General features: G+C 38.5%; 1 protein-coding gene across 1 annotated transcript in view; it reads left to right on the top strand.

Annotated features, from left to right (window-relative positions):
* TSPAN12 (tetraspanin 12) overlaps positions 1-13,294 on the top strand; it is a 68,553-nt gene extending 55,259 nt beyond the window's left edge. Inside the window, exon 9 of the mRNA XM_055421168.2 lies at positions 11,684-13,294. Within this exon, the coding sequence (XP_055277143.1) occupies positions 11,684-11,989 (306 nt within the window). The 3' untranslated portion in view covers positions 11,990-13,294. The remainder of the gene's footprint in view (positions 1-11,683) is intronic.
* Positions 13,295-26,590: the final 13,296 nt, after the last annotated feature.

Raw genomic sequence — 26,590 nt, 5'->3', positions numbered from 1 at the left:
CAAAGTATTGCAGTTTCAGCTTTAGCATCAGTCCTTCCAATGAACACCCAGGATCGATCTCCCTTAGAATGGACTGGTTGGATCTCCTTGCGGTACAAGGGACTTTCAAGAGTCTTCTCCAATACCACAGTTCAAAAGCATCAATTCTTCGGCGATCAGGTTTCTTCACAGTCCAACTCTCACATCCATACATGACCACGGGAAAAACCACAGTCTTGACTAGACGGACCTTTGTTGGCAAAGTAATGTCTCTGCTTTTTAATATATTATCAAGGTTGGTCATAACTTTCCTTCCAAGGAGTAAGCGTCTTTTAATTTCATGGCTGCAATCAGCATCTGCAGTGATTTTGGAGCCCAAAAACATAAAGTCTGACACTGTTTCGACTGTTTTTCCATCTATTTCCCATTAAGTGATGGGACCAGATGCCATGATCTTTGTTTTCTGAATGTTGAGCTTCAAGCCAACTTTTTCACTCTCCTCTTTCACTTTCATCAAGTGGCTTTTGAGTTCCTCTTCACTTTCTGCCATAAGGGTAGTGTCATCAACATATCTGAGATTATTGATATTTCTCCTAGCAATCTTGATTCCAGCTTGTGCTTCTTTCAGCCCAGCGTTCCTCATGATGTACTCTGCATATAAGTTAAATAAGCAAGGTGACAATATACAGCCTTGATGTACTCCTTTTCCTATTTGGAACCAGTCTGTTGTTCCATGTTCAGTTCTGCCTGTTGCTTCCTGACCTGCATACAGGTTTCTCAAGAGGCAGGTCAGGTGGTCTGCGATTCCCATCTCTTTCAGAATGTTCCACAGTTTATTGTGATCCACACAGTCAAAGGCTTTGGCATAGTCAATGAAGCAGAAATAGATGTTTTTCTGAAACTCTCTTGCTTTCTCCATGATCCAGCGGATGTTGGCAATTTGATCTCTGGTGCCTCTGCCTTTTCTAAAACCTGCTTGAACATCTGGGAGTCACGGTTCACATATTGCCTGTCTTGGAGAATTTTGAGCATCACTTTGCTAGCGTGTGAGATGAGTGCAATTGTGCGGTAGTTTGAGCATTCTTTGGCATTCCCTTTCTTTGGGATTGGAATGAAGACTGACCTTTTCCAGTCCTGTGGCCACTGCTGAGTTTTCCACAACCTCCTACACACATAAATATTATGTCAGCACTTCTGAACCAGAGGAAGAAAGATGACAGTGTTGTGGGCACAAAAGGACAGGGTGGGGAATGGGGTGTGGCCTTCTGGCAAGCTCTGCCTAGCTGTGGGATGGGTTATTTTCTCCCCAGCTCATCCTGCTGTTGTGCTGCTAATCGGATTCTTCTTGGGACCAAGTAAATTGCCATGCCCCTAACAAACAAAATTAGGTGCAAGTGTTGAAAAAAGGAGCCCAGGGCATGAAGGAAGAGGTAACAGCTTACAACCTTGGCCAGGTACCATCCGGTTGCACTACAGTGACATTGGCCAAATCTGTAAAGGAATGATCCTCCTGTCAGTGGCTAGAAAACGAGGTGGGAAGGAGATGATCCTGACCTGGGGCATGGGAAGAAGCCTGACACTGGGTGGGTAGTTAGTTCTTCACTGCCACTGTCTTTGTAATGGAGTTGTGTGGTGAGAACACACAGCGTGGGTAGTAGATACCGGGTCTCCAGTCTTATTAAAGGCTAAGTCAATGTTAGCCAGTTGCCAAAAAACATTTGGGTGGCTTGGGTCCCTAAAGGACTTTTCAGGCAGAGGCAATGGTGCAGAATTAGAGCTAGAAGCAGGACAGCCCAGTGGGCGCAGGGGGCATGGGGAGGGCTGGACAGGGCAGGCGCTGACTTATGAAAAGCCCTATATGTCCTGCTAATGTGTGTATTTTATCCTGAAGTCTGTGAGTAGTTGCCAGATGAAAAGACAAACAAGTTCACCAATTTAAGACATTGTTAGGAAAGTAAAACTGAGGACAGAGTAGTTATGGGATGCTGATTTATTAATGATGAAGCGCCATTTTCAGATAAACACACATAGAATTGCCTGAACGGTGAACGGTAGGAAGCTTTTCAAGTTCCTTGATTATTTAGATGGAATATCCCCAAGAAGTTCCATTCTCAGGGCTCCTTTATATAAAGGCAAAGACACTCCTTCGTGCCTCTCTGCTGACTTCATTATCTCCTCCGTTAACTGCTGGCAGGGATCGGGTTGACTGGGACCTGGGGTGATAGCTGTTTTATCATCCAAGCCTTGTAGGACCAGTTTGGGCTTGGTGGGGGGCGGGGGTAAATCCCTTTTATCTTCGAGCTTTGCTTGATCTAATCAGGTCTTGAACTGTTCTGCCGGTTTTGCTTCGGGTATACAAATGCCTTCTTTCCTTTCTCTCTCTGTCTCTATATAGTTCACTGGCGAGTTTCCTGTTACCTATTCACTATTCAAACAACTTATTTTTCCTCCTGTGCTTTATTAGTAGAGATTTGCAAATTTTGCCTTTAGAAGCTACCGATATAGAAAGCCATAGTAATATTTTGACCTGAGAAATTACCTCACAAAGTAACAATTTTAAATTTATGCTTTAAAAAAATCATTAGGTTGGGTTTGTGGAGTCAGTGGAGGTGAGAATTATGTCTTGATGGGGTGAGAAGGGAATCAGGTAAGGAACTGTGCAGATAATTCATGTGAGTGATTATAAGGGCTGGAATTCAGGTGTGCCATTGAGGAGGGCAAGAAGGGAATGAATGTGAAAGATATTTAAAGGGGGAGAATGAATAGAATGATGACTGGGGTGGGTGTGGGGAGTGAGTGACAGGGAAGCTGCAAGGACAAGGATGGGTAGTTGACTTGGACTCTGGAGAGATGACATTGACTTGGACTCTGGAGAGATGAAGTCATTTGACTTGGATGACATTGACAAGGATGACATTGACTTGGACTCTGGAGAGATGAAGTCATTTGTTGAGGGGAGCAGTAGGATTTGATTAGCTCCATTTTGGAAATGCTGAGCTTAAGGTTCCTGTCAGGTCTTCATGTGCAGAAATCCAGTAGGAAGTATGAAGCTCAGGAGACAGAACTCAGCCAGAGATCTGGGTTTTGTGTGCCCTATTGAGAAAAATGCTAGCTCCAAATACAATGGCTTGTATGTTTCTCTTTCATAGATCAGTCAGCTGGTCCAGGCTGCCAGGCAGCCCTATTGTACAGGTTTGCCCAGGGGTCTAGGGTGGTTAGACAGTGTCACTTTTTTAAACATTTGTCTTCCACAATTGCTCCTATTTTCCTCAAGTTGCAGTAGTGGGGAGGAGGAGGAAGTAGGAAGGGGAACATCCAATGCATGAAGCTCCACCCTCCGCACCTCTGCACACATTCCCTTGGCTTACAAGACTGTGCTTAGCAGCACGGAAGGCTGGTAAGTGTGGTCTCTGGATAAGAGGCTATGTTTCTGTAGAAAATGCTATGCTAGGAAGAGTGGAGAACAGACTAGGGCAAGTGGGATGTCTTAACAGTTTCCAGGTGTTATCAAGATGTAGGAATAAATTCATATGAGGAGGTAAAACTACACAAAGAGATGGCGTAATATATGCAGCAAAGGACAGAAGTTGGGGAATGGCAATACTTAAAGACAGAGAAGACACCTGTTGTAGGTAAAGAAGAAATGGAAAGCAGTGTCCTGAAAGCCAAGGGAGGAGAGGATTCTAGGAATGAGTTTTCCTTAATGAGGAAGCATGGTTAGGCTAGGCTCCAAACTACATTCTTTGCGTTACCCTCTCTGTGCTTCATTTTCATTACCTTTAAAATGAAGATAACCAGAATACCCATCTCATGTGAGTGAATTAGCATGTTTACAACCCTTCAAATAGTGCCTGTTTGTAATATATACTACAGTAATAGCTGCGAGTTAAAGTAAATTAGGGATTGAAAAGTACACATAGGATTTTTCAAATAGAGTCACATATAGAACTCTCTGAGCAAGCATTTTATATACATTATATACATGCATATATAAGTCCTATAACATTTATTTGAAAGTGCTGTACCATTATCTCCATTTTACAGATAAGAAAGGTGAGCACAAAGAGGTTTAGTGCCCTAATCCAGTTTCATAGAGCTAGTCAGTGACTGAACTCAGATCTATTTGATTCCAAAGCCCATACTTGTATTAGTCACTAAAATTTTAAGATGTGGAGTACATGGTGAGGAGCAAGCTGAGTGTTTGTAGATTTTTTTCACTTCTAAACCTCAATTTCCTTATACATTAAATGAGATAATAGTAGTATCTACTTCATTATAATTAAAAATTAAACTATGCTACTTAATAAAAAACCCTTAGCAAATCACTTGCACGAAATAAACACAAATCTTCAATGCATGGTGGTAGCTAATTACAATAATAACAGGAATTTATTAACATTTATTGGGTAAATAGAAAAAAATAGTGACCTATGACTAGATTTTTAACTAACCAAATTGCCCTAATTTGCTAGTAATGGCAGGAAAATATGCATTTTCTAGTTCTATTTGTGTTAACTGAAGGTATATTTTATATCAAGGTTTTGGGGACTTTATGTGGTTTCTCATTTTGTTTTCACATCTTTCCAGTTCTTAAGGACAGACATTTAGGTGGACAAAAGGGCCCAGTGAGAGATGACGTCTAATGAGCAGTTTGTATTTATACATTTTCTCTCAGACAGTGAACATCTGCCCCTGCACCTCACCTTCCTAGGGAGAATTCTACCTTCTGGGTTTTCTGACACTTGTTCAGTCACTAAGTTGTGTCTGACTCTTTGCAACCACACGGACTATAGCACACCAGGCTTCTCTGTCCTTCACTGTCTCCTGGAGTTTGCTCAGAATCATGTGCATTGAGTCAGTGATGCTGTCTACCCATCTCATCCTCTGCAGTTCCCTTCTCCTTTTGTCTTTAGCCTTTCCCAGCATCAGGGTCTTTTTCCAGTGAGTGGGCTCTTCACATCAGGTGGCCAAAGTACTGGAACTTCAGCTTCAGCATCAGTCCTTCCAATGAATATTCAGGGTTGATTTCCTTTAGGATTGACTGGTTTGATCTCCTTGCTGTCCAAGGGACTCTCAAGAGTCTTCTCCAGTATGACAATTCAAAAGCATCCATTGTTTGGCACTCAGCCAGTTTTATGGTTCAACTCTCACATCTGTAACCTGACTATTGGAAAAACCATAACTTTGAATATACTGATCTTTGTCACAAACTGATGTCTCTGCTTTTTAACATGCTCTCTAGCTTTGTCACAGCTTTCCTTCCAAGGAACAAGCATCTTTTAATTTCATGGCTGCAGTCACCATCTACGGTGATTTTGGAGCCCAAGAAAATAAAATCTGTCACTGCTTTCACTTTTCCCCCTTCTATTAGCCATGAAGTGATGGGACTGGATGCCATAATCTGAGTTTTTGTAATGTTGAGCTTTAAGATAGCTTTTTCACTCTCCTCTTTCACCCTCATATTTTTGGTACAAATGACAGATGTTCAATAAATATAGTCTTTTAAATTTAGGATTCTTCATCTCTAATGGGGATCTTGTGAAGATGAAATGAGATACTGTGTGTTTTTTTGAGATACATGAAGACTTTTTCTACTCCATTTCCTGTGTATGGGTTTGAGTAACTTTACTCTTAACAGAACAGAAAATCCTGTAGTGAATTTTATTACTTGCTGTTTAATGTTTTTTAAGGACATGTTTATTTTCCTGCAGAGCTTATGATTATCAATGGAGAAATTTTGCTCCAAACTCTTTAAAGCTCATGAACTCATGAACTGCTATCACTCAGTTTTTCAATTTTAAAATAAATAGGACTGAATGTTATTTATTTGTACCTGATAATTAACACTATCATCTCAAACTTGGGAGTTATGTTTATTATGAAAAATCAGTTATGAAGATATCAATACTGGCATGTATTGGTACCGAGATTTTATTTATACTTTATCTTCATAAGCATATTAGAAGTCTGCCTAATTTTTTGATGTGGCTTGTGAATATTGAGTACTGAAAAGCCACAGGAGTTCTTCTAATTTTAGAAACTCATTTTGGAGCTTGATCAGAGAATAATTTCAAGTGTATAATTTCCTCAAGTGAAGTAAGGCATCTTGACATGCCTTCAGATAGATTCCAGGAAATATAGGGATTAGTGATTTCTCTCTGATAAAAAGGTAGTGTTGTTATTTACAGTTGACCAGAATTTTAACATTGCAGCAAGCAAAGTAGGTTAGCCAGCTTGTCTTATTTCATACCTTTGAATTATCTGAGGTTATTAATGCAGTGCTAACATGGCTTTATTTAGGAAGAAAACATATTCAAGGTAAATCAACTCAGTATTTTATTTTGAGAAAAGCAAATAAATGCAATTTAGTTCTTTCCTATTGTGAGTAAAAGAGTCTTTGTGAAATGGAATGCAGTTTTGAACTCTTAACGTTTCTGTTTCCTTTTTTGTCTCAACAGCAAACACTCAACAGTGTTTGTTTGTGCAACTAAATATCTGTGAATAGTACGATAGATTATATAGAGACACTTTTATATTTTTTCTTCTCTAGGCTTAGTGTCTTGCTTTTCACCAAAAAAAAAAAACCAAGTTTACTCTGAAAAGTGTAAACCTTATTCATGATTATTTGACTGGCTCAAAATAAGCTCACAACTTGTATTCAGACTGAACTACTTTGAAGAGGGTGTTGCAGAATAGGCCATAAACCCTGGAGCTGTTTCTATGAAGAATTCAGAGAGTGGCAGAGGCAGACAATCATATTGTACACAGAAATCTAAAAAAAATACTCTCTTTTCAAGAAGAATATTCATTTGGAAAGTTAATCCTTAACTTTAAGTAATGGTGTAAGCAATTCTCTGAAATTCAGCATGATACCTAATAGGCTGCAAGTTTTTACAGTGCCTTCTGAATTACCAAAGAAATATTAAATTATATGCAGTGTGGAGAGATTTGTGCCTGATTTATATGTTTACACCTTGTATCTTTTTTATTAAATGATTTAATGCAACATACAACAAAAAGGCACAATGGATGAATAATAAAAATAAGATTTATTTATTGGATAAAGCTAAATAAGTCCTAGAGAAGTAATGTAGAACATGATTAATATAATTAACATTGCTGTTTGTTATATATAAAAGTTGTTAAGAGAGTAAATCCTAAGAGTTCTCATTACAAGGTAAAAATGTTTCTCCTTTTTCTTTTCTATCTACATGAGATGATGGATATTCAGTAAACTTATTGTGATAATCATTTCATGATATATGTAAGTCAAATTATTATGTTGTATGCCCTAAACTTACACGGTGCTGTGTGAATTATAACTCAATAAAACTGGAAGGGAAAAATACATAAATAGCAGTGGAAAGCCAGGATTAAAAAAAAGAGTAATTGGACATGCTTGATGTGAAGGCAAATGGGATTACTGTGGTTGAGTTTCATGTTTGTCCTTGAGCTTTCTGAAAGCCCAGGTGAAATGACACATAATCGTCTGGATCATTTTAATGTTTGGAGGGCATGTATTCTAGTTTTTTTCAAAGGGAGCAAAATTCTAAAGTATTTGCTCAAGTGCAGTTTTATATCTACCACTCTAAAATACCTAGGAAAATACCTTCAATATTATTTTTCAAAAATTTTATAGAGTAATTTCTTATGGTGTTCTTCAATATCATTGAAATACACTTCAGTGGAAAATAATATGTAAGGGCACAGGTTAATATATTTCAGCATGGCAGAATTTGGTAGTCTGGTGTGGTATTTAGATATAAGTTGAAGTACATAGAGATAGCAGTTGGTTTTATTTATTTTAAAGGGTCTGTAGATAACATCTCTTTTTGAGGGGTTTTTGATAGAGAAAGACAAGCTATAATAAATTCTGATTTATTTAACCCTAACCCTAACCCTAACCCAACCCTAACCCTAACCCTAACCCCAGACAAACTTATTACTAAACTAAATACTTACATCCTGTCTAGTTTGGGAGTTATCTTTGTAAACTAAATGAGGAAGTAATAGGGCTGATTTATATATTAAAAATTGAGGAGTCTAACTGGGACCTTTGCTTTGAATAAACCACCTTTACCTTCCTTGACATGGAGATAATCTTCCAGTCCAGTGATCTCTAAGGAGGCCAGGTCCTGACTATGAGCCATAATGATACAATCCTATGTCCACTCTTCTGGGAGAACTGGAAAGCTTTTTTCACTGGGATCCAAACCCATTCATGACAGCCTGGATTGTCTTAATATTTTATTGCATTTTCTTATGTGGCCACTGAGGTTTCCTTAGATTCCCAGAACCAGTAAGTCTTCCAGACTTTGCTGCGGAAGCATAGAGCCTCAATCAATATTAGCCAGAGGTGAGATCTTAGGGCCTTCTTAGTTCTTTCTTTAACATGTGCAAAATCCTGGGCTTGAGCATAGCCTTACTCACAAGTGTAACTTTCTAGATCTCTGCAAATATGTCAGAGCTTTGCCAAAACCGCAAAGGACTTCACATTCTCCAGTTTTTCCCCTTTGGCTTTTGACTAGCCCATTGTGTGCAACTATTATCCACTGCCTCAGGCAGCCTCAGTGTTGAGCAGTTACCTGTGAATGCTTTTGACAAATACTCCCCAGAGGGAAAATACTGTTGCCCAGGTTGAGCTTTAAGTCAAGTCAAATAAAGACAGCTTTGCTAGTGAGCTCTTTCAGGGAACCACCAGATAGGACAAATAATGACAGTTCTCTGACAGTGGGTCTTTGAAGGAGCTCCAACTCTTTTCTGTTGCCTTTGGTGGCTACCAGACCACTGATTTTTACCATAATTGTGGGCTGTTTATTTTCTTTTTTTTTGTAATTAATTTATTTTTTATTGGAGGCAAATTATTTTACAATATTATATTGGTTGGTTTTGCCATACATTGATATGAATTTGCCCCGGGTTTACATAAGTTCCCCCTCCTGAACCCCTCTCCCACCTCCCTCCTCCCTTTATCCTCCCTCTGGGTCATCCCCGCATGCCAGCCCCGAGCATCCTATAACATGCATTGACCCTGAACTAGTGATTCGTTTCACATATGACAACATACGTGTTTCAATGCCATTCTCCCAAATCATCCCACCCTCACCCTCTCCCATAGAGTCCCAAAGACTGTTCTATACATCTGTGTCTCTTTTGCTGTCTCGTATACAGGGTTATCATTTGCATCTTTCTAAATTCCATATATATGTGTTAGTATACTGTATTGGTGTTTTTCTTTCTGGCTTACTTCACTCTGTATAATAGGCTCCAGTTTCATCCACCTCATTAGAACTGATTCAAATGTATTCTTTTTAATGGCTGAATAATACTCCATTGTGTATATGTACCAAAGCTTTCTTATCCATTCGTCTGCAGATGGACATCTAGGTTGCTTCCATGTCCTGGATATTATAAACAGTGCTGCAATGAACATTGGAGTACACGTGTCTCTTTCAATTCTGGTTTCCTCGGTGTGTATGGTGGGCTGTTTATTTTCAAGGCTCCTGCAGAGCTGGGGAAGGAGTATGGGAGTAAAGCAAATTAAAATGCCACAAAGCTTGCTGTTCTTACTGAGATTCAGGTGCTTCTCTTGAATAAATGCTCCTCAGATTGCTGCAAGCATTTGGTTCATTTCCAGAGTTCTAAAAAAAGTTGATTCTGACAATTTTCTCTAGTGCTTTCATTGCTTATATGGGGGAGAGGCTATTCATAGATCCTTTTTCTGCCAGTTTTGTGGATGTTACTCTAGAAGTGCTTTTTAGCCATATTTTTACAAATTAAGAAGCTGAACCTTTTGACTTCTAAGTTCCCCTCCTACTCTGGAACATTCACTGTTATCTCATATGTCACATTCCCAAATATCCTAGATAATATAATTTACTGTATCTTTATTTTGGTATATGTGGCTGTTGAAAATAAAATTGAAACAGACTTTACTGGATGCCAGAGTATGAAGCACAGTCAATTTCTGCTTTGTTTTAACCACAAATTAACAAGTATTACTTTTTCTGCATATATTAGAGTGAGTTAGTCTAAAGGGATGGGAGATCTTTACATGCCAATGGGAAGAACTATATGGGTAAAATTTAAGCACCAGAGACTGCTGTAAAGGTAAAAATCAAATAATAATTGACTTATTTCACAGGGCTGTATCATTAGCATATGCATTTCTTGAGTAGTTTACCTTTAATTGTGGAATTTATTTTAATTGTTCTTTGTTCATTAAAGATCCATTTTTGTCCTAAGTACTGAAAACATAGTTGAAGAGTCAACTAAACCATGCAAAGCCATTTTATATCAATTTCTTTGGAGATGGATATGATGATCTGTGCTGCATTACTTAGCAATGATGCAAATTTTCAAATGTTTAAAGCTAAACCTTTTTAAGTATTTTTGGTGTGCCTCTTTCCAAACTATGTTAAAGATTTCTTTGCTTCATGAGGAGAGTAATGGTCTAAAGTCTCAGTGGCAAACATCATTTTGGATAGTTACTTCACTGTCTTGAGAAACAGTGACCTCCACCTTTGTTGTTACAGGTGGGCAAGGATTATTTCATCAGTACTCAGTGGGAACACAGTGCCATGCTTTTGGTGTTCTATTCTCTAAAAAAGTGTTGTACTCATACTTGTCCATTAATACCTGCTTTTCATAGATTCTGCATCTCTTTTAATTTGTGCTTTCTCATCTTCTGTGGGCTGATATACCAGATAAATTTGATCCTTACTGAGCTCTTACTATATATGAGATCACATTCTAGGTGTTTAATTGTGCTTGTTCATTTAATTTTCCCAAGATCACAAACAGGCCAGCCCTGTTATCATGCATGTTTTCATACGAGAAAACTGAAACACAGAGAGATTAAGTAACATGACCAAAGTGACAAAGCCTATAAATGGCAGAGCAGGTATTCGAATTCAGAATTCTGGCTCTGCAGTTCATGATCTATATGGTGTCATAGAAGGATGTTTGTTAGAATTACATATAAGCATAAGTGCACATGGGTTCTGATGAATTACCTGAGTGGAACTCTTTGAAAAATACTTGAATGTCGGTGATTGTCTTTGTGTCATCTATTTTGGTTTCTGTGTGTGTGTGTGTGTGTGTGTATTAACTAGGTAAGATGACTAGAGAAGGTATTTTATTAAAGCAGTGTTAAGTATCAATAGTATTATAAACATTTAAACTTCACTTTTGGTGAAATTGATAAAACTTTGCTAATGTTTTGCTGTTAATTTGCATTGCCTGGTATACCAGAAAAGGTAGTTACTGAAATGTGTCTGTGACTAGTTTTACATGATTTTTATTTCTTAAGAGTAATGGCTTATTAGGCTATAGTTACTTACAAGTGTCTTTGGAAATTTAAGAGTTATGTATTATGTATTCCTCTCCTCTACTATAATGCACAAATTAACAATAGGCTGATTCAGTAGCCTTGGTTTCCTTGATTTAGTTGAGTTATTTATAGATCTGGGGAAGGAAACAAGAAGGCAGTTATTTTAATGATTAAAATTTATTTTCAAAGAATGCACACCTCTCTCTCCCATTCAGCTGCTCACAGGGGTTTCCTATTGAGAGTCACTATCTTAAAAGTTTGTAATTCAAGTTGTTTGGTTCCACTAACTGATGGATGATATATTTTTTTTTCACTATTTTGATCCTCTGTAACACAGTCAGAGGAATACTGACCATATTATTTCTTTTATAGGGTTGTGGGAAGAAAATGTATTCCTTTTTGAGAGGAACCAAACAACTGCAGGTACTGAGGTTTCTGGGGATCTCCATTGGAGTGACACAGATCCTGGCCATGATTCTCACCATTACTCTGCTCTGGGCTCTCTACTACGACAGACGGGAGCCTGGGACAGACCAAATGATGGCTCTGAAGAATGACACCACTCAGCACCTGCCTTGTCACTCAGTGGAACTGTTGAAACCAAGCCTGTCGAGGATATTTGAACACACATCCATGGCGAACAGCTTTAACACACATTTTGAGATGGAGGAATTATAGAGACTGTCAAAGAAGGAAACCACAAATTTATTTTACTGGACTTGTGAATTTTTTGAACACACACTTAACTGTTTCCGAAATGTGTAGAAATGAAAATGTTTTTCATTTAAAAGGATACCCAAGCACATAATGTTCTACTCTTTGAAAGGAAGTGGGAAAAGTTCCATATATGATAAAGCACCACCTGGACAATAGTTGATACCTTTTGTAATGCTGAGGACAGATCTAATACCCACTTTATAGCCTGTGTAAGATTTTTACTGAACACAGTTATGCTTTGAGGTTTATGCTTTGGCCAGCGTTTCTGCATCCATGTAAATGTGCTGAAACATGCTATGTGGAGTTGGAGCTACAGTAAAGTTTGATTTACTTCCATAAGCTTACTAGTATATAAAGTTCCAAATAACTGCTAACATAGGAAGTTAGACAGTACTAATGAATTTTATTACTTGGTGATATATTCTTTTGAGGAGAAATAGATTAGACATAAGTACACTCTGAAGATTGGTGACTACCTAAATGTGATTTTTGCTGGTTACTAAAAATATTCTTAATACTTACAAGAGCAAACGATAACATTGTCTCAAACTGATCAGGGATATATGTGTATATGAGTCTGTGTTAAGTCTGTATAATTCAGTAGATTTCAGTTCTTATAACATTAAGAATAACAATTGTGAAAAGGATAAATCCATGGTGTATAGCACCATTATTTTAACCTTTCCTGTTAATAGAGCTTTAACATTCTGTCTTGGGTTTATATTACATACATAACTGTTAACTTAAATACTTAACCACTAATTTTGAAAAATTACTCATGTCATACAAAGGAATCATTATAATTCAGAATGCAGTCTAGTTTCTAGGAAGTATTAACAAAAAAAGTTTACATATTAGTTCATTCAGCAAAGACCTGGATGTTATCTTTCTGCCAAACTGAGACTCATTTTGACACTAAACACTTTATAAAGGAACTATCTTTGCCTTCTCCAAACTAGAAGCAGCAGTCTCCAAGTCTCAATATAATTCTACAGAGAATAGTTTTCCTTTTCTCTAGCAAAAAGCCAAGAGAATCTTAAAGTAAGTGACAATTTAGCTAGAGGTTTTCTTTGCCTTATTTCACTGATTAAGATACTGTGGGGAATTACACAGATAATTAAATTTTTTACAAGAGTAAACTATATTTATTTGAAATGGGAAAAGTGCATTTTACTGTATTTTGTGTATTATGTTTATTTCTCAGAAAATAGAGAGGAAATTAAAATGTGTCAATAAATATTTTCTAGAGAGTAAAAATTTGCCTGTGTCTAATTTTTATACTTTATAATCACTTTCATCATTCAAAATATTAGCAAGGGGGAAAATCTGAGATGACGTGGTTGAATAAAGTAATAATAACTGTCTCCAAAACCCAAAGCTACTCTGCAAGAATATGTATCTTCACTGAAAAAATGACAAAAAGATGCCCATTTACTTTTCAAGTTTTCTTTTTGAGCTAAATGATAAATAATGTAGTTGTCTGATATAAAACAAAATATGCCCATTTATGTCAATTTATCTTCTCAATGTTTTCATATCCCAGTTTCTTAAAGTAATTTTCTGAAGAAAATGAGCCTAAGGAATGCAATATTTGAAATCAACTGCTAAATATCATCTTTGCTGCTGCTGCTAAGTCGCTGCAGTCATGTCCGACTCTGTGCAACCCCATTGATGGCAGCCCACCAGGCTCCGCCGTCCCTAGGATTCTCCAGGCAAGAACACTGGAGTGGGTTGCCATTTCCTTCTCCAATGCATGAAAGTGAAGTGTGAAAGTGAAGTCGCTCAGTGGTGTTCGACCCTCAGCGACCCCATGGACTGCAGCCCACCAGGCTCCTCCGTCCATGGGATTTTCCAGGCAGGAGTACTGGAGTGGGCTGCCATTGCCTTCTCCGAAATATCATCTTTACCATAATTTAAAAATTGAGTAGATAACTTGCTCAGAACCATAAGCATCCCTAGGACTTCCCTGGAGGTACAGTGGTTAAGCCTCCACACTTCTACTGCAGGAGACATGGGTTTGAACTATGGGTCAGGGAACTAAGGTGACACATACTTCATGTGTGCTAAGTTGCTTCAGTCATGTCTAACTCTGCGACCCCATGGACTGGAGCCCACCAGGCTCCTCTGTTCATGGTGTTCTTCAAGCAAGAACACTGGAGTGGGTTGCAATGTCCTCCTCCAGGGGATCTCCACACAGGGATTGAACCTTCATTTCTTACGTCTCTTAGCTGGCAGGTTCTTTACCACAGCGCCACCTGGGAAGCACACATAGCGCATAGTGTGGTCCAAAATATTAAAAAATTTAAAAAAGCAAAAACATAAGTATCCCTTTTTCTAATTTCTTCAACACCTCGACTTCCCATAATTTCACCTAAAATGTCATGTAATTAAGACAGCTGTATTATTTGAATTATTTGGATAGTAGTCTAATTTAGCTACTTCTCTTTTGAAATATCTTACAGTTACAGAAAGAACAAGTACACATTATGTTGAGCTCAGTTAAAAACAACAACAAAATAAATTACAAAGTTAATTTCTAAATTTTAGATGTATTACCTGACAATACTCTCAAGAATACTCGACATAAATGTAGACAATCACCTCATGCACTTCAGTTCAGTTCAGTCAGTTCAGTCATTCAGTCATGACCAACTCTTTATGACCACATGAATCACAGCACGCCAGGCCTCCCTGTCCATCACCAACTCCCGGAGTTCACTCAAACTCATGTCCATCGAGTCAGTGATGCCATCCAGCCATCTCATTCTCGGTCGTCCCCTTCTCCTCCTGCTCCCAATCCCTTCCAGCATCAGAGTCTTTTCCAGTCAGTCAACTCATCGCATGAGGTGGCCAAAGGATTGGAGTTTCAGCTTTAGCATCAGTCCTTCCAATGAACACCCTGGATTGATCTCCTTTAGAATGGACTGGTTGGATCTCCTTGCAGTGCAAGGGACTCTCAAGAGTCTTCTCCAGCACCAAAGTTCAAAAGCATCAATTCTTTGGCGATCAGCTTTCTTAACAGTCCAACCCTCACATCCATACACGACCACTGGAGAAACCATAGCCTTGACTAGACCTTTATACACAGCTTAATGGGGCCAAATGACATTTATAGCAGTAGACCACAACGGCTTCTTATGGTGGCGGTGCACCTGGAATAATAAAACTGCAAGGGACTTTAAAAAGTGTATTTAATGCAGTGGAGCTGAGAGAATTCACTATCTGGGCACATTGCAAACAAATGGCTGTTTCTTTGCTATTTTTAAAAGCTGTATTTAGTAAAAAAAAAAAAACAAAAAACAAATCAGTATTTCTTATAGTAAGAAATTAAGAAGATTATTTTCCAACTGGTGAATAGTCAATTCAAAATGCCCTGGAGATTCAGAGATGACAATAAGAGATGGTATCTGTCCTCTTACATTGTAAAATCTGGTTGTCATAGCCACCAATGAGAATAATACAAGAATACTCAGCTAATAGGGCCCTGCTTAAGAATATGAGATGAAGAAGGTGGCCTTCAACCTGAATCAGGAAGGAAGAGGGGAGCTTAGCTAGCTTGAGCAGAATATTCCAGGAGCCATTAACTCTGAGGTTAAAAAATCACATTGTTTGAACTCACAGACTTAGAGAGCAAAGTTATGGTTACTATGGAGCAGGGGGAAGGGTGGATAAAGGGATGGTTGGGGAGATTGAAATCAACATGTACACAGTGCTGTACTTAAATAACAAACAAGGACCTACTATATAGCATACGGAACTCTGTTCAATGTTTGTGACAGCCTGGATGAGAGGCAAGTTTGAGGGAGAGTGGATACATGTATATACATGACTTAAACCCTTTGCTGTCCACCCGAAACAATCACAACTTTGTTAATTAGCTGTACTACAATACAGAAGATAAGAAAAGATGTCCAGGTCATAAAAAATTCTAAGAGGTGGAAGTGGTGTTGAAAGTGTTGGGGGAAAATAGTTACACTGTTTGAAGGATAGGGCCTGCCATTCAAGATACATAGATGGAGCATAGAAAGCTTGAGGAGATAAAATGGGAAAGGTGGTGGTGGTTTAGTTGCCAAGTTGTGTCCAATTCTTTTGACCCCATGGACTGTAGCCCGCCAGGTTCCTCTGTCTATGGGATTTCCCAGGCAAGAATACTGGAATGGATTGCCATTTCCTTCTCCAGGGGATCTGCCCAATCGAACCCAGGTCTTCTGCACTACAAGCAGATTCTTTACCAATTGAGCTATGAGGGAAGTCCGTGGGAAAAGGAAATGGGAGAAGTTTGGGCTTGGGGACTTCGTTCTGTGAACTCAGTGGTGAGTTATCGAAGTATTTTCAGAAAGAGAAGTGATTTGTGCTTGGGGAATTTAACTGGATTAGCCACTTGAGAAGCTGGGAACAGGGGCACAGGTACATCCATTACACAGTTCTGTGGGGTGGGCCACTGTTTTTCTGGTATCCGTTAAGGAGTGCTTTGGAGTTGCAGGACCCTAAAGTCTCTCTTGAAGGGCTTCCCAGGTGACGCTAAGTGGTAAAGAACTCATCTGCCACCAGATGGAGCAGTGGTAAAGAATCTGTCCACCTAGGCAAGAGACAAAATAGTTGCAATTTTAATCCCTGGGTCAGGAAGATCCCCTGAAATAGGAAATGGCAACCCACTCCAGTATTCTTGTCTGGAAACTTCCATGGACAGAGGAGCCCGGAAGGCTACAGTCCATGGGCCCGCAAAGAGTTGGACATGAAGCCTCTGGAGAGGGCCAGGCTGATTGCTGTTGTCATACTCCAGGAGACAGAAGAAACCTCACTAGGGCAATGGAAGTCAAAAAACGTAGTGCAGAGCACAAATGACCAAAGGGCAAATCCACAAAGATTGACAGCAGACTCATCTTGGAGGGTATGAGATGAGAAGTGAAAGAACTGAAGTGTCTTTTGTACCCGGGAAATTGGCTATGGCATTAACCTAGACAGAACACTGGAGGGGGGAACCAGTGTGTGGGAAGGTAATTAATTTGGTTTGGGACATACTGGGTTGGACATGCCTGCAGGACATGCAGATGGAGGTGTCTACAGGCAGCTGTAAATTCCCGTCTGGAGCTCAGGAGAATTCACTTCAAGCCTGAGAATTTTTATGCACTGCTTTCCTATCTCAGGAAGCCTGACAGAAAATGGGCTGAGAACCAAATCTAATATGAGGGGAATCTTAAGCAGCATGCGACAAGATCTTTTTGTTTCAACTCCCACACCTGTGTGCGAGTCAAGGGAGGTAAAGAAAAGAGAAATGAACACACCACTGAATCTTCTGTGGCAAATGGAGCCACCTCCTTTTGAAACAATACTGCCAACTGCCGTGTTGCCTTACGTGACCCCACTTCCAATCTTTTTGTGATTTACCAATGACTTAAAGGCAACCCACTCCAGTACTCTTGCCTGGAGAATCCCACGGACGGAAGAACCTGGTAGGCTACAGTCCATGGGGTTGCAAAGAGCCGGACACGACTGAGCAACTTCACTTTCACTTTGTCTCTCCTAATAGCTGAGGTCTTATTTCCTCAGTGTCCAACCACCTCCTAGAAACACATATGGACAGTCTTCAATATTATCTTGGAAGCTCATTTATTTTCTATTATAATACGTGATTATTACAGCTATTCTTAGTCTCATGCACTCACGAGTACCTACCAGGTGCCAGGCCAGAAAGTGCTAGGTGTTTTCCACATTTTTTTTCTCTCTGCTGTTCACAACTTTTTCAAAATCTATAGCATTATTAACCTCATTTTATATATGAAAAAGTACTAGGAGAGACTGGAAAATATATTTAAGTAATAAGTGTGGCCCTCCCTCTCAGTTTTGTGATGTGGCATCTTCACCAGCCTCTGGGAAAGCTCAGCTCATGACTCACATAGAAAAGTTAGATCCTTTCACATGTGAATCAGTATCTCCAGGACCAATTTGTCTCCAAATTCTGTTACTTCTTCCCTCAAAACGACATTTGTGTCTAATAATTTGCTTCTTCCCACTATATTCCCAGAACAAGTTCAAATGATCTAAACCTTTGTTTGAAGTCATAAATTGTTCTCCCCACCCCTTGTCTCCTCCCACTGATCTGTTTTGCACACACAGCCAACTTAATTTCTTTAATCAGTTTTACTGAGGATATATATATATATATATATATATGTATATGTATCCTCAAGAATGAGATCAAACCAGTCAATTTTAAGGGAAATCAACCCTGGATACTCATTAGAAGAACTGATGCTGAAGTTGAAACTCCAGTATTTCAACTACTCATTGGGAAAGTCCCTGATGCTGGGAAAGATTGAAGGCAGAAGAGGGTGTCAGAGGATGAAATGGCTAGATGGCATCACTGATGCAATGAACATGAACTTGGGCAAACTTCAGGAGATGGTGAGGGACAGAGGCCTGGCATGCTGCAGTCCATGGGGTCGCAAAGCATCGGACATGACTTAGCGACTAAGCACAGTGAGCACGCACACACACACATATATATAAGTATTAGTTTTGACAACATACATATATATATTATACATACTCATGCACACACACACTCATCATCAAAACCACAATCACTATGTAGAATATTTCATCATCTCAAAGAGTTTTATCATTCCCCTTTGCTATAAATTCTTCCAATCCCCAATTCTAGCTCCAGGTAACACTGATATGTTGCTCAAATTAATTCTTGTAAAACACAATTTTAGCATGTCACTTCCTTACACACTTCCAGGGATTTCCTGTTAAACTAAGACAGAGCTTCCCAATTCATTAGTGTGTAAGTCATTTTTTTTTTATTGGAGGCTAATTATTTTACAATATTTTGGTTGGTTTTGCCATACATTGACATGAATCCGCCCCTGGTGTACATGAGTTCCCCTTCCTGAACACCCCTCCCACCTCCTTCCCCCCCTTATCCTCCCTCTGGGTCATCCCCGCACACCAGCCCCGAGCATCCTGTAACATGCATCGACCCTGAACTGTGTAAGTCATTTCTATAGCACACTGGGTCAATGAGCCTCAGAGGTGACTGGCCATCCTAGGTCTTGCCTAGCTAATTGAGGACTACAGGGAAGCCATAGCTCAGCAAACACTATATGTATAATATACAGTGGCTTACACGAAGTAGAAATGACTTTATATTTCATAAAACATACGTGTGTAAGTAGCCTGAGGCTTGCTGCCTGAGGATGTCAAGAGTGTCAGACTCTTCTCCTGCTACTGTGCTGTGCCATGCTCCCCTTATTCGCCTGGACCCAAATGACACACTCAACTTCCACAATTCAGGTGGCAGGCTGGGGAAAGTGAAAAGTGAAAGGGGAGGAGGCTCACCTCTTTCCTTTGAGGACACGGGCAGAAGCCCACACTGTTTTCATTCACGTATCATGGCTGGAGGGGTGAGTGGGAAACAGTCTTTGTTCTGGAACCCATGTATCCAGTTAAGCCAGGAAGTTCGATGACCATAGAAGGAGAGGCAAGTGGATATTTGAGTCCACCAGCCATCTCTGCTGCATGCCTAAGTGTCTGTAGAATAAAATCTTCCACTTAAACTTCTTTTCCCAAACCTATTCCCTAAAACTTTCCCGCTTGCCCCTGTATACCACCAGATGGGCCAACCATGGTTCCCTCATTGCCTCCACCATCCCACACATCCGGGCCTCCTTGTCTTTGCTCATATTATGGTGCTTCCCTGACATGCCATCGTTGCCATAGTTCACCTTGCACTCAACCTTCAGGTCCCAGTGCAGCAGCCACTCCCTCTCTGAAGCTTTCCCTGACCACTCCACCCCTTAGCCATCCTTCCCTCTCTGAGCTCAGTATTTATTTGTTGCTACTCTGCTCCTTGCATTTTCCATTTTATAATATTATTTTTCATTGATAGTATTAGTATTTTTTCTTTATATATCTGGTCTCACTTGAGAGAAAATATTATGCCATTTTGTATCCCACTCAGCATTTTGCATAAGCCTAGTGTTTCTTATGTATGTTATAAATCACTATGTATGTGAAGTAATATACGCATGAACTGTGAGTTGGTTAAATGAATCAAAAGCTATTGTCCAAAATGACTCCAATAAGGAGAAACTGCTCTAAAGGACATCATCTTTTCTTGAGTGAGATGGGACACTGGGTTATCAAAGGCTAAATACTAATTTAGCTATAAATGGATGTAGATTGGATCTGCAGAATGTGTTTAGAGCTTAGCCAAGTCTTACTGATATCTGAGTGAACTATCAAATTATATTTGTGGTCTAATCATATAATAGTATCTTAGATTTATAAAATGCTTTTATGCCTAACTCACAATCCTTTAACTTTTAAATCTACATTTATTTAACTGGGAGTGTACAGAGTAAAAGCTGAGTGCACATCCTTGAGGAAATCTCTGGAGAGCTGGAGGTTGGAGCAGATCACTACTAATGTTGCAATTTCCATGCAAATTCCAGAAAGCAACTTAAAAAAAAAATACCTGGTAATCCAAAATTTTTTGCTGAGTGCATCAGAGTGTTTGATTTATTCTTCTCGTAATCCCAATGAGGTCAGTTTTATAAAGCTAAGGTAAGTGTGGAGCAGTGACGTTAAGAAACATGCTCAGAATTATATGGCCAGTAAATGATAGGGTTGGGATTTTAACAGATTTTTTTAAACTCAGGGTCCATGCTCTTCATTGCTTTATATGAGGGCTATGGCTTCTTGCTGTTTTGACTAAGATCATGTGTAGAATGGGGCTTTCCTGGTGACTCAGTGGTAAAGAATCTACCTGCCAATGTAAGAGGTTTAAACCCTGGTTCGATCTCTGGGTCAGGAAGATCCTGTGGAGTAGAAAATGGTAACCCTCTGCAGTATTCTTGACTGAAAAATTCCATGAACAGAGGAGCTTTGTGGGCTACAGTCCATGGGATTCCAAAGAGTCAGACATGACAGCAACTGAGCACATTGTGGTCACAAATTTCCTAAATTATTTTTAATTTATTGGTCATGGCATATTGTCAATTTAATATATTGCTGGATTTTACTAACTTGTATTTCTTCCTGATTTTGTGTATATATTCAAAAGTTATATTCATTTGTTTCGTATGTGTGTGACACATTCATTTTTGATAAATATTATCGAAAGGACAAGTTAGAGTCTTTTAAATATATTAAATTAAAACTTTATTTTGGTTTAAATATGTGGAAGGTATACATACTGTCTTTGTTTGTATAAGAAAAGAAATTCTTTAGTCTATTGCTATCAACATTGAAAATGTAAAATAAGATTTCTGCTTCCAGCCAAGATGGAATAACAGGAACCAAATTTACCCTCCTGCCTGAAATAAACAACAATAACAAAATATTTGAAACATGAATTTAAAAACACTGAATATCAGGCAAGAAAGGATAGTGATCTATGCTGCCGGTAACAAAAGAGGTGAGTTCTATGGTTTTCCCAACTCATTGCCTTGAGAGAGCTTCCAGGATGTGGCGAAAGGATGGAGACTCTAAGTGGAGCCTAGAGAACTCCACAATGAGAAGAAATGGAGCTCAGAATACAGGGAGACTAGGACATTACGAGTTTGAAAGACTGGGTAATAGAGGAGAGAGATGCACAGACAAAAAGCCTGATGGATATGTAGACTGTCCCCTTTGAGTGTTCAATAGAGTATGGTTCAACATATTCAAAAGAATTAGAGCAATGCCTGGTGCCCACATATGGCTGGGAATAGTGCTGTTTCACCAGCCAGACTAGAAAATCTCATAATTCACAGGGTAGTGGGTAGAGTACTCATAAAGGCTCACCTAGGTAGTGGAAAATAGTTAGCCTTCAAATTAGTATGACTCTACTGGCACCAAATACACCATAAAAGTAAGATCCTAGATTATCATACTGTTTCCACATACTATAAGTACATCTGGAACCAAGCTCAAGACTATTTAAGGAAATACAAAGGTCTCCTTGCTGGAGCATAAAGGGAACATTTATAAAATTTAATAATCAGTCAAAGATGATTAGCTAAAAAGCAAGAAAATATGATCTTAAGTGAAGAGAAAAACATAAATTGAAATAGATCCAGAATACGTGTTAAAGTTAGCAAAGGTATTAAAGGAATAATTATTGTGGTGTTCCATGTGTTAAAAAAATGAAGCAGAGATGGGAAGATATTTTTAATTAAGAAATTTTTAGAAATGAAAACTATAAAGTGTGACGTGAAAGATATGCTGGATAGAACTAACAGAACACTAGTCACTGAGGAAGAAGAGACTAATGAATTTCAAGACATAGCAATATAAATTATGCCAAAAGGAAACCAGTGATAGAAAAAAATCAGAAACAATGAAAAGTGCATCACTGAACTAAGACAAGTTCAAATGGTCTCACATTTGACACATTCCTGGTGTCCTCAAAGGAAAGGGGCAAAAGAAGGACTGGAATAAATGTTAGAAAAAATTTCCAAGTTTGATTTTTTTTTTTTTTGCTTGTTTCTAGTCTGACTTTATTTATTTATTTTGAGGCTAATTACTTTACAGTATTGTAGTGGTTTTTGCCATACATTAACATGAATCAGCCATGAGTGTGCACGTGGGCTTCCCTGTTGGCTCAGATGGTAAAGAATCCTCCTGTGATGCGATAAAGAATCCAAGTTTGATTTTAAAAGATCTAAGAATATCAAAGGACTCCAACCACAAAAACATGAAATAAAATTACATCAAGGCACAATATAATCAAATCTTGAAAGGGGTTAGAGGAAAATAGTCTTTATGTAGAGAGGAACAAGCATCCTCATGACAAAACAATGTATTCAAGAAGGCAGTGGAATAATATCTTGTGTGGAAATAAAAAATTATCAAATTAGAGCTCTCTCCCTATAGAAAAATCTTTTCAATGAGATAAACTGAAAACTTTTTCAGACATACGAAAGCTGAAAAAAAAACCAAACCATTGTCAACAGACTATACATGAGATATCAAAGGATAATAGAGGGGGCTACTATATGAGTAAATACATGAGACTTTTTTCTTATTCTACAAGGCAAGAAAAAGAATTAACAAGGATCCAGATTTTCTTTATTTGTAGACCACATGATTGTCTCTATAGAAAATCCAATGAAATCTACAAAAGTACTATTAGAATTAATAAGCTATTTTAGGAAGAATGCAAAATACAAAGTCAATACGAAAAACTAAATTATTTCCTATATATTAACAACTAACAACCAGAAATTGAAATTGAAAAGTGCTGTTTATAATTATGGGCTTCCCAGGTGGCTCAGTAAGTTAATGAATTCACCTGCCAATTCAAGAGATGCAGGAGAAAGCAGGTTCAATCCCTGGATAGGGAATCCTCTGGAGAAGGAAATGTCAACCCTGTCCAGTATTCTTGCCTGGAGAATCCCATGGACAGAGGAGCTGGGCAGGCTACAGTCCATGGGGTCACAAAGGATCAGACATGATTAACTGAGCATGGATTTATAATCACATTAAGATACTAAAGGGCTTCCCTTGTAGCTCAGCTGGTAAAGAATCCGCCTGCAATTCAGGAGACCCTGGTTCAGTTCCTGAGTTGGAAAGATCCGCTAGAGAAGTAATAGGCTACCTACCCCCTTCAGTATTCTTGGGCTTCTCTGATGGCTCAGCTGGTAAAGAATCTTCCTGCAATGCAGGAGACTTGGGTTTGATTCCTGGGTGGGGAAAATCCCCTGGAGAAAGGAACAGCTACCCACTCCAGTATTCTGGCCTGGAGAATTCCATGGACAGAGGAACCTGGCAGGCTATGATCTATATAGGGTCACAAACAGTTGGACATGACTGAGCGACTTTCATTTTCAGTTCAGTTCAATTCAGTCACTTTGATACTAAAAGTTAAAGATATTTCTTGGAATGAAAAAGATGTGAAAGACCTATACATTGAAAGCTATAAAGCATTTTTGAGAGAAATTAAGTAACACCTAAGTAAATGAAGATATATAGCATGGCCTTGAATCAGAAAGATTATTATTGTTAACATAATAATTTGTCCTCAGTTGATCTTTTGATTCAATATAGTTTCCATCAGTATCCCAGAAGGTGTTTGTGTAGAAATTGACAAGCTTATTCTCAAATTCATATGAAAATGCAAAAGAACTAAATTATTTTTTTAAAGTTGTACCAGAAGAACAAATTTTGAGGAGAAATACTACGGAATTTTGAAGAATATTATAATGCTATCAAGACTATGTGGTACTGATATCAAAATAGACAAATAGAGTCATGAAACAGAATAAAAAGTCCAGCAATAAACCCTACATATCTAAGAACAACTGATTTTGAGCATAAGTGCAAAGACAATTCAGTGGCAAAGACAATTTAGTGGTAAAAGGATAGTCTTTACTTTCAACAAATAGCACTGGAAAAATTAGGTATCCATACACAAAAACAAATAAAATTTCCCCCTCCAACTTTGTTCCATACCTCAGACCATGAACAAAAGTAATTGAAAACGGGTCACAAACATAAATATACAACTCAAAAACAATACTTCTATGAAAACATAGGAAAATATTTGTAACCTCAGATCAGGTAATTTCTTAGATATAGTACCAAACCATATTCCTTTTCCCTTTGTGTATCTATGGATATTCAAAGCAACATTAGTAACAATCACAAGAATTAAGCTGAATGAAAGAGGACAAACTATAAATATAGTGCATACTATGTGATTCAGTTTATACGAAACTCTAGAAAATGCAAATTAATCTATAGTGACAAAAGCAGATCAGTGGTTGCTTTGGGGAGGACATGGAGGGAGGGAGAAACATGGGCATGAGGAGACTGTCATGGGGATGCTAGGAAATTGAAGAGATCTCTCAAGCTCTGACAGTGCAAGAACCCCATTTCCTATAGGCTAGGTCCCTACTGGCCTGTTTGGACTGTGGTTCACTTTCTACCTTGCTCCTACTTGACCTGTATGTTCTCAGTCATGCCCTGAGCATTGCTGACATTTTCTTCATTAACCACTTGAGCAATTTATGAACCCTAGTGTCTAGTCATTAATTGTTTATTAGAACTTAGCATAACTTCTCCTGCTTTTTTTTTTTTTTAAGATTTTTTTGACATGGATGATTTTAAAAGTCTTTTTTTAATTTCTTACAATATTGCTTCTGTTTTGTGTCCTGGTTTTTTGGTTGCAGGGCATGTGGGATTTTAGCTCCCTGACCAGGTGTCGAACCCATACCCCCTGCGTTGGAAGGTGAAGTTTTAACCACTCAAATGCAAAGGAAGTCCTTCTCCTGGTTTACTTTAAGATAATTTTGCCTCAACAGAACTGAACAAATCAAATACTGAGCCAGCTATTAAGCCTCATAGGTTGGGACCTTGCAATGATTCAGCAACAAGCTAGGCAATAAGATATAGCCTTTCTTTCACTCCTCAGGGATTTCAGTCTGCTCCAACCCAGAATATCTCTACCATGCTCTCAGAATGTATTTTTCTCTTTATTCTTAAAAGAAGGTTTAACAAGTTCAGCCTATAAATAATGGTCTTTGATTGATCTATTAAAGAAATACAGTCAGCATCTGTTACTTACTGAGGCAGGAGAAAGTTTCCCCCTGTTTAAGAATTCTTTGTTTAAATGCTTGTCAAAGGGCAGGGTCTGGTAGCTCAAACAGTTAAACAGGAGAAAAAATAGATGCATAGAATTAAAAATTAAGCCTTGGGATATTACCTTTTATATATTATGGATGAAGTGTGTGAGAATTTAACTGCTCTTGTGTTGTTAAGTTCTCCATACATGCATAGCTTAAAAATCTATTTCCCTCTGGAAAGCTGTCCTCTGACAAAATTGGAGACGAAAATTGCTGTGATGAAGGTATAATGTGCTGTTATTCTGCTGAGGTTCAATATGAATCAACCTGACAATCAGATGTCTAATGATGGTTCCTAATTCCCTTCTAATCTTTCCTCATTTTCTTTGGAATTCATCTTCTTATTTTTCTCTTGCCAAGTTTGAGACCAATTCAGTTCAATTTAGTGAGACCCATTGAACATCTGCTATGTAGAATAAGTTGGGCTGGACACTGTGAAGATCAGAATATATATATATATATATATTATAATCCCTGCCTCAAGGAACTCACAGTTTAGTTGAGAGATCAGGCAAATGGACATGGACTTTTTAACTGGTGCCTGGTAGTTTCTGGAACTGAAGGTACTCATTAATCTGTGAATTGGATTTAAAACCCTGAAAAAGAGTGTAAGGCTAGATGCAATGTGTATGGTACAAATATAGGATTTCAGAAATAGCAAGACATCAAAGTAGGCTGAAGTTTTGGTGCATTATGGAAAAATTGTATTTGTGGTGAAGCAAGTTTTAATGAGAAGGATATTTCAAGTTAGGGTCATTATGAAAATCAAAGAGATGGGTGTCAGCATTGTGTGTGTCTACTTCAGAGAGAAGCCCTTTATGATTAGAGAAGATGGAAACAGAGAGGTAGGTTGGGTCAGATAATGGAGGGCCTTATATGAATTTTGGACTTAATTCTGAGGCTTCTGAGGGCATTGGAGAACCCCACATGTATTTTTATCAGCAGAGCC

The sequence above is a fragment of the Moschus berezovskii genome, chromosome 3 (assembly GCF_049115385.1).
Source record: "Moschus berezovskii isolate FMDL1 chromosome 3, NW_MosBer_1.0, whole genome shotgun sequence".
NCBI classification, from domain to species: Eukaryota; Metazoa; Chordata; class Mammalia; order Artiodactyla; family Moschidae; genus Moschus; species Moschus berezovskii.
The sequence above is the reverse complement of the archived record's forward strand: the minus strand, read 5'-3'. Positions and strand labels throughout refer to the sequence as shown.